General features: G+C 33.2%; 1 protein-coding gene across 2 annotated transcripts; it reads left to right on the forward strand.

Moving 5' to 3' along the window:
• Positions 1-429: 429 nt before the first annotated feature.
• LOC133869321 ((3S,6E)-nerolidol synthase 1-like) lies at positions 430-3078 on the forward strand. Of its 2 annotated transcripts, none has more exons than XM_062306293.1 (7): positions 430-702; positions 797-1064; positions 1165-1540; positions 1633-1851; positions 1941-2079; positions 2181-2429; positions 2584-3078. In XM_062306293.1, the coding sequence occupies exons 1-7, from the start codon at positions 496-498 to the stop codon at positions 2872-2874; spliced, it is 1749 nt and encodes a 582-aa protein (XP_062162277.1). In that variant the 5' UTR covers positions 430-495; the 3' UTR covers positions 2875-3078. The 2 variants fall into 2 exon arrangements, with proteins under 2 accessions (XP_062162277.1, XP_062162278.1); XM_062306294.1 differs by having other exon boundaries at positions 1165-1408.
• Positions 3079-9493: the final 6415 nt, after the last annotated feature.

Below are 9493 nucleotides of genomic sequence, written 5' to 3' on the forward strand. Positions count from 1 at the left end.
CATTTGATCAAAATTTAATAGTGGTCAATTACAAGCTTAAAAGTGAATTTAAAAGCCATTTAATTTTTGTAAAGACACAAAAATAACAAAAATAATAACTTTTAGTAGTACTACGTGGTTGCCACCTTCATTTTCCGGAGCTCTTTTGCTTGAATTTAAACATAGACGGCGTGGGGCACGCAAGTTAATTTGTATGGTTTAAAAATTAATTAGTCACCATCGATGATCACAAAAGTCGAAACAAAAGAGCAGAGTTTCAAATCCGGCCGGTACTATATATATATATATACATGCACATAATATTTACAAACGAGAAGCACGTGTATCACAGGATAAAAACGTTTCCAAAAACATGTTGTTAAGAAGCATCTTTCGCATCCTATTTAAGAACACCTCTTACCATCAAAATTACAAACGAAAAATCTCTCGATCCCTAATTCCTCCCCATCTCGTTCACTTTGTGTGATTAATTAGTCGTTAATTAGTTCTCCATATATGGCATTGTCTACTAAAGCTTTCTTTGCTTCCTCCATTCCTCCAATTGCTCCAAAAAGAATTCCACAAACTCCCAGTTCAAACCCCTTCAGCCTTACCTCTTTGCCTAGTGCTCACAAAGATTGGAGCAATAATATTTCCCAAGATAACACAATTTTGTGGCCTACTCCCTTAGAACGTCACATGTATGGGATTAAACGTGATACGGTAAGTTTCGGCCTTCTTAATTACTTCGCTAATTAAAATTAAACTTGAAGTTTTCGATTTCTAAAGCTCGATCACTCTCTTGGTCTACGTACAGGACGGTTCTAGCGTCCGACATGCACAGAAAATTGAAGAATGCGGGCATGTGCTAATTAGGAATGTAGGAAAAGATCCACTCCAAAGTTTAAACATGATTAATGCTGCCCAACGCCTGGGCATTGATTACTACTTTCAGGAAGAGATTGAAGCAATTTTACGCGGGCATTATGTTATATACGTGGCTCACGGTGACTGCGGTCATCAGCTTCATGAGGTTGCTCTTCGCTTCCGACTGTTGAGACAACAAGGTTACTATGTGCCTGCCGGTGGGTATTTCTTTTCTTTACCTGTACGTGTTAATTATACGTTATTCTATAATAGAATTGATGATATATGTTAACCCCCATCATTTATGGTTTGGAACAGATGTTTTTAACAACTTCAAAGACAAGGAGGGGAAGTTTAACAAAGAACTGGCTGAAGACATTAACGGATTGATGGCTTTGTATGAAGCTTCACAGCTAAGTATAGAAGGTGAAGACATACTTGATGAAGCTGCAAACTTTAGTGAGCTGCTCCTGAATGCACGGGTGAGACATCTTGATGATGATAACCAAGTCAGAGCTGTTGGGAGGACTTTGAGGCATCCTTATCACAAAAGCTTGTCAAGGTTCATGGTTAAAAACTTTCTTGGTAATTTTGAAGAGAAAAATGGGTGGTTAAAAGATTTACAACAACTAGCAAAAATGGATTTCAATATGGTCCAATCCATGCACCAAAACGAAATTGTTCAAGTTTCCAAGTAAGTTTAATGATCACTTGTTATATATACTTGATCTCGTAATTGCCAAGATAATTATTCACCTCTAACGTCAATCCTCGTCAATATCATAGATGGTGGACAGATCTTGGTTTGTCGAAGGAGCTAAAGTTTGCCAGGGACCAACCACTCAAATGGTACACTGTTTCCATGGCCTGTCTCACAGATCCAGACTTGTCAGACGAAAGGGTTGACCTCACAAAACCCATTTCTCTCATCTACATAATAGACGACATTTTCGATGTTTATGGAACGCTTGAGGAGCTCACTCTCTTCACAGAAGCTGTCAACAAGTATGCGCGCATCTCTATCACAGGAATTAATTTTTCTCTTCTCATCCCCTATCAACCATTACTGATATTTAATTGTATACTGCACACAGATGGGATTTTGCTGCTCTTGAGCAACTACCCGAGTACATGAAGATATGCTTCAAGGCTCTTCACGACATCACCAACGAAATTAGCTACAAGATTTATCAAAAGCATGGGTGGAACCCCATAGACTCTCTAAGAAAGACGGTATATATTTTTATATATATCCCCGCTAATTAATTAACCAAATATTTCTTGTCTATATTTCATTCAAATTACCAACATAGCATCTACTTTGATCGTTGCAGTGGGCGATTTTGTTCAATGCCTTTCTAGTGGAGGCACAATGGTTTGCCACTGGGCGCTCGCCGACGTCAGAAGCGTATTTGACGAACGCAGTTGTTAGTTCAGGGGTTCATGTGGTACTAGTTCACATTTTCTTTCTTTTGGGTCACCGCTTAAACAAAGAAACTGCAGAATTTGTTGATAACATGCCCGGCATTATATCTTCTCCGGGCACGATTCTTCGGCTTTGGGATGACTTGGGAAGTGCCATGGTAAGTAGGAATTAACATGAAGTTAATTCACATGCATACGAACGGCCAATTAACTAAACGGTCAAACAAAACATTTATGGATTAAGTCAACCTAGTTTATAAATATATTTCTTTCATGCTTAACTTATTGATCGCATGCCAATTGTAATGGCAGGATGAGAGTCAAGATGGCCATGACGGATCATACATAGACTACTACATGCAGGAAAACGAAGGCTGCTCTATCAAAGAGTCACGAGAGAAGGTTGTGAATATGATTTCAGACGCGTGGAAGCATCTAAACAAAGAGTGCCTCTCTCCAAATCGATTTCCAGCAACATTCATTGAGGCGTCTCTTAATCTTGCAAGATTGGTTCCATTGTTGTACAGTTATGACAACAACCATTGCCTTCCAAGCCTGGAGGAGCACATGAAATCCATGCTTTATGAAAGCGTCACTATGTAGAGATGTAATTAATTAAGCACCTTCGGAAAAATCGAGCCTTTGATTACTATGTAGACATGTACTGCTAGCAACTATCATGTAAAATTAATTGCTCAATAAACTTTGGGTTTACAAGAAGCCTATATCTTCTCAATTACTATGTAGTCATGACTTTTTGTGAGCGGAAAGTAAATAAAATTGTTTGTTAATGTGAAGAAATCAATTGCCAAACAGGGTTTTTTGAAATAATTCAATACATATTACTATTAAGAAGTTGAAATTTTGAAATCTAATTGGAAATTAACATCAAGCGTTAATTATGCATGATTTTACATGGCAGTGTAAAACTGAAGGCATCTTTCCTTAATTTTGGTTTAGCTTTACGAGGGGGCGTCTGTGATCATCAACGCGGGTGTTCCTCGTGCGAGTGACAAGGACCTAATTCTCGACTTTTACCTCACTGAATAGTAGGGCTTTCACGTGATGAGGATTGAGGACCATCTGTGTTTAATTAATGTTACATGGTCAATATAAATTGACAATACTACGTTAACAAACAAGAACGAGAACGTACGTACAGATCGAAGTCCACCAGAAAACAGTTAGTGATGAATAATTGTGGAGTGCATTATCGTAGTCAAAAGAAAAGATGCCCCTTATTGGTCCCCACACGAAAGTACGAACAAACCTTAGTCACATAACCAGAATATTTTGGATTGAGGGCTGATTGTTGCAACTGTTGTACTTTTTGTAGACATTTTATGTGTTGAAATTTATTACATGAGTTCCATTTCATGTAGTTACAAACTTGTACTATTGTGCAAAAAATTTTCTCTTTTGAATTTTCTTTAACCAATTTTAGAAAATTGGAGCAGGAAATGAAAGAGGAGCGTACGGCCGGACTAGTACCCTGGGGTGGGCAGCCAGAGATACGAACCGGCCACTTCTCCAATAGATTCAATATTTGATCATTTTAGTTCTCTAAAAGCGTGTAGGCTAGGCTGCAATTTTATATATTTTATTTTTGTATTTTTTTGTTTCTTCATATATTCACTAATATGCCTTCATGCTACCTTACTGAGATATTAATCTTGGGGCATATTTATGAATTTTGATAAATATACTTTTTATGATACACATATTATATATGTTTATTTATATTCTATTTCGAATTGTGTTTATTATATATATATTTTCTGTATATAGTATAAACATAGTATAAAAAAGCGAACAACAAAAATTATTTTATAGTAATTGCAATTCTGTAACAGTACCCCACTTAAATACGTGATACTTATTTTAAAATAAATATTGATTCACAAATCGCGAGAACTTTTTAATTAATATTTTAAATTGTTTAAGTGTAGAATTTTCTTATATATATATTATAGCACCCATATGCAAGTGTTCCGCAAAAGTGTTAAAAAGATTTTAAAATTTTAGGATATATTCAACAATCATCAATTGTTCAATGTTATCATCGAACAATCAACTAAATGGTTGAACGATCAATGCCTTCATGCAAAGTTTTTAAAGAAAATTCTAAAAACATGCAGCGAAGAATTGCCCTATCTAAAGACCAAGGATAAATCATAAATTCTATTTTCGCCCATTTTAGATACCCATACCCTAGAGAGAGAGAGAGAGAGAAAGAAGGGGAGAGAGATGGCTTTCTTGAAGGTTTTGTTCCTTAAGGCTTGCAGAGTTTCTACCTTCTGATAATGAGCTTAATCAAATTTTTAATCCTTTGTTTTCATGCATACTTTTAATGTATATTCTCGTACCTAAACACGCTTAGTTATATTTTCAATGTTATGGGTTAAGTTGGCATTTAATTTTAAGAAATTCTGATTCTTGACATGCAAATGTCTTGTTCTCTTTATAAAATGTGCCTTTTACTTAATAATTATGTTATGAGCCTAATGTAGCCTAATGTTTCCAACGCATGTTTATTGCATTAAGACAAATATTTTATCATTAAAGGAATTATGATAATTGGATATATATATTTTGGGAATTATGATTTACTTATTAAATCGTAGACTTATGCAGATGTGTTGAAAATTAGCAGGTTTGATGGACAATTAGGTTAGAGCATTCTATTGGGCTAAAGATGTTAAGCGAATGACTCGTATGGTCAAATTTGCATAGTGTAGATATATAGCAATCACATCATTGAACATTGTACTGAATATCACTTTGAAAGCTTTGTGTTTATAATTGATGATAGTGAATAATATTGGATCATTATTTTTCTCTTTCCGCTATATTTTACTATGATAATTAGTGATTAAGATGGTAAATTTAACTAATTACAATTTAATTAGTGTAGAGGTACTACGAATAACACTCTGGATTAATTAATTTTGAGGACGTTACAATTTTAGTTCGACCCCTTCGAACATGATCGATTTCATGGCTCTCCACTGTACATTATCTTAGACAAAGCTAATTAAAGATCTCCATTGGTCCCTACATGAAAGTACTAAAAAACTTTAACCGCATCTTCCTCAACTATCATGTATGTATTCCTAACCAGTAGAAGTTGGATTTTCTATCTTCATATATATATATATATATATATAGAGTTTTGAAAATTTGAGCAGAAAATGAAAGATTAGAGTGCGAGGCCCGAGAACCCTAAACAACCCTCCAAGCAGCTTGAGATACGAGGCGCCTAAAGCAAGGATTTTATTATAAAGCTGAAAGGTTATATTTTACATTCGATGATGTATAATGACTCAACAAATAGTCTTTTATGGAAGAGTGATCGAGAAACAAATGTATTTCTTTAAAGCACTCACATCAGGCTCATCGTTTGCTGAAAAAGTTATTTACCAAAATGCTAAAATAACTCTTTTTAGCTGGCACACTCGTTTGCTGAAAAAGTTTGATGAGATTGAATAGTACTCACCAAATAAAAAATTAAAAAAAAAAAAAAAAAAAATAGGGGTATTTTAAAATTTTTTATAAAATTTAATGAAAAATTTTAAAGAATAGTTGAAATTAAAAAAAAAAATTAATTAAATAAATAAATTAAAAGATGGATACCTTAAATTAACATTTTTTTTAAATATGAATATCCGAATTGTAAAAGTGATGAAAGATAATGGGTTATAAGTAAAGTTCTCATTTTTTTTTTTTGGTCTTCAAATTCTTTTCAAGAAATTCTCTTATTTTAGAGATTATATGTTATTGTTTTTAAACCCGATTGATTCAAAACTAATCTAAAAAATTCTATAGATTCCTTTTCTACCTCAATTTTCTTTGGAGAAAGGATTATTCCATTCTTTTGAAATTGACAATCTTAAGGTGTTTCTTATGTTCTTCAAAGGTTTTAGAAAATGCAAGAATATCATCTATATAAACCACACAAAAATTCGTTTGGGTTCAATTTTTTAAAATTTGAATTCAACTATAATTTAGTGTGCGAATTTCGAGATAAAATATAATTGAAAAAAATATTTGGATAGTTTAATTTTTTGAGCGAAAATTAGAAAAAGTGAGATAATCTAATTTGTTTTTTAAAAAGTGAGATTAAATCTTATTTTGTTCTTGTTCCCAAATATTCTCAAGGGGCAATATTAAGACCAAAGGCATCAAATTCCAATGGTAATGTCCTCTGGGAATACTAAAAGTTGTTAAAGCTTTAAACTCTTCTATTAACTATATTTGCCAGAATCCTGACTTACACGCAATTTTGCTAAATATCTTTGATCCTTTGATTTGATTAACCAAAAGATATTTTTGAGGAATAAAATATACATCAAACTCTAATGGTACATGCATTAAGCCTCTTATAGTTTTTTTTTTTTTTTTTTTAAGTACATCAGAAACTATTACAAAGAAAAAATAAAAGAACAAAAACAGGGGTTGAGCAACTCAAATTTAAACCTAAGAATGAAAGTACGCGGGGGCAATGCTTCCGAAGATGCGGGCCCTTTAGCTCGAGGCACTGATGCCTCTTATAGTTTACCTCTTTAAAGTTCACTATGGTTTCTTACCATAAAAGCTAGACTAGAATTTGGACCGTTTGTCTCTTCTACCAAACTTTTTATCTAGAAGTTCTTTGATTTGAATATAAACTCATCTATATCTTATTTGGTATAGATCTTGGGTCTGACTCTAATTATTACATTAGGATCTTTTAATTTTAAACTACAAAATTGAGGGTTTCTTGACCAGAGTTTTAAAGGATCTTTACTAAAATTTTCTTTGAGAATTTTATGCCTCCAATGCGATGAATCTAAAACATTAATGGCTTGAATATGAGCTCACCACGCTTTATTGGCGCAAAGCATGTACCAATCCCCTTTGACCCGTCTTTTGGGTTCGAATATCCTAGAATTCTGACAAATAATTTCAATCTTTATTTGTCACGGTTTTTTGGGATCAGATGCTCTCAGATTATCTGCCTGAATTTGAGAGAATTCGGACAGGTGATTGTGAAAGACTATTTATGGGATCCATTTGATTCGATAAATGATTAGACATTCCAATTTTTATTTAGTGATATGGGTCCCATAACTGGTCTCTCATAATCCTTTACTTGAATCCTCTCATATTCAAACAGATAATTTGAGAACATTCTGACCCTTTTTTGGCACCACCCTTTGAACCGTATTTCTAAACCAATTCTTTCAATTGGGCATCATCCTTTGGTAAATGATCTTTCGCCTTTTATTTGCACCTAAAGCAATGAATCTGATTTGGATGACAAAAAACAAGGCTACCCATGAATCAATATGTATTAATGTTCCACAAATTGCTAAGCAAGCCAGCAGATCTGTAAGGAACTTCACCTGGCATGGTTCTCTATCACAGCTAATCCCTCCTTCCAACAAAATGGGGTTCCGTCCGACCAATTTTGTCAAATTCAATTTCAATAAAGTAATTCTAGACATTATAGTTATGTTCCTCTACTAATGATGTGGCTTTTAAAATTATTATTTAATCAAAATTCAATAATGAACAATCACAAGTAGTAGTGCTAGAAGTCAGTACTTTTTTGTTACTCTTGTGTCCCTCAAAAAATGGGAAGATGATCATCTTTATTTCATTTAATGAAATGGATAGTATCCATTTCAAATGAAAGATTATGATTTAACGTTGATGCATCTAATGGTATATATGAAGTCAATAAAATTGCAACTATCATGTCAAATTAATTACTCAATAAACTTTGGGTTTACAAGAAGCCTATATCTTCTCAATTGCAATCAACAATATCCTTAATTAGTCATGACTTTTTGTGAGCGGAAAGTAAATAAAATTGTTTGTTAATGTGAAGAAATCAATTGCCAAACAGGGTTTTTTGAAATAATTCAATACATATTACTATTAAGAAGTTGAAATTTTGAAATCTAATTGGAAATTAACATCAAGCGTTAATTATGCATGATTTTACATGGCAGTGTAAAACTGAAGGCATCTTTCCTTAATTTTGGTTTAGCTTTACGAGGGGGCGTCTGTGATCATCAACGCGGGTGTTCCTCGTGCGAGTGACAAGGACCTAATTCTCGACTTTTACCTCACTGAATAGTAGGGCTTTCACGTGATGAGGATTGAGGACCATCTGTGTTTAATTAATGTTACATGGTCAATATAAATTGACAATACTACGTTAACAAACAAGAACGAGAACGTACGTACAGATCGAAGTCCACCAGAAAACAGTTAGTGATGAATAATTGTGGAGTGCATTATCGTAGTCAAAAGAAAAGATGCCCCTTATTGGTCCCCACACGAAAGTACGAACAAACCTTAGTCACATAACCAGAATATTTTGGATTGAGGGCTGATTGTTGCAACTGTTGTACTTTTTGTAGACATTTTATGTGTTGAAATTTATTACATGAGTTCCATTTCATGTAGTTACAAACTTGTACTATTGTGCAAAAAATTTTCTCTTTTGAATTTTCTTTAACCAATTTTAGAAAATTGGAGCAGGAAATGAAAGAGGAGCGTACGGCCGGACTAGTACCCTGGGGTGGGCAGCCAGAGATACGAACCGGCCACTTCTCCAATAGATTCAATATTTGATCATTTTAGTTCTCTAAAAGCGTGTAGGCTAGGCTGCAATTTTATATATTTTATTTTTGTATTTTTTTGTTTCTTCATATATTCACTAATATGCCTTCATGCTACCTTACTGAGATATTAATCTTGGGGCATATTTATGAATTTTGATAAATATACTTTTTATGATACACATATTATATATGTTTATTTATATTCTATTTCGAATTGTGTTTATTATATATATATTTTCTGTATATAGTATAAACATAGTATAAAAAAGCGAACAACAAAAATTATTTTATAGTAATTGCAATTCTGTAACAGTACCCCACTTAAATACGTGATACTTATTTTAAAATAAATATTGATTCACAAATCGCGAGAACTTTTTAATTAATATTTTAAATTGTTTAAGTGTAGAATTTTCTTATATATATATTATAGCACCCATATGCAAGTGTTCCGCAAAAGTGTTAAAAAGATTTTAAAATTTTAGGATATATTCAACAATCATCAATTGTTCAATGTTATCATCGAACAATCAACTAAATGGTTGAACGATCAATGCCTTCATGCAAAGTTTTTAAAGAAAATTCTAAAAACATGCAGCGAAGAATTG

Source organism: Alnus glutinosa, chromosome 5 (assembly GCF_958979055.1).
Source record: "Alnus glutinosa chromosome 5, dhAlnGlut1.1, whole genome shotgun sequence".
NCBI classification, from domain to species: domain Eukaryota; kingdom Viridiplantae; phylum Streptophyta; class Magnoliopsida; order Fagales; family Betulaceae; genus Alnus; species Alnus glutinosa.

What these genes read in the sequence shown, in the direction of transcription:
- LOC133869321 (XM_062306293.1), top strand. Translation starts at nt 496, where the DNA reads ATGGCATTGTCTACTAAAGCTTTCTTTGCTTCCTCCATTCCTCCAATT. An exon ending in ATGGGATTAAACGTGATACG is followed by an intron (nt 703 to 796) that starts GTAAGTTTCGGC and finishes GTCTACGTACAG; the next exon opens with GACGGTTCTAGCGTCCGACA. An exon ending in ATGACTTGGGAAGTGCCATG is followed by an intron (nt 2,430 to 2,583) that starts GTAAGTAGGAAT and finishes TTGTAATGGCAG; the next exon opens with GATGAGAGTCAAGATGGCCA.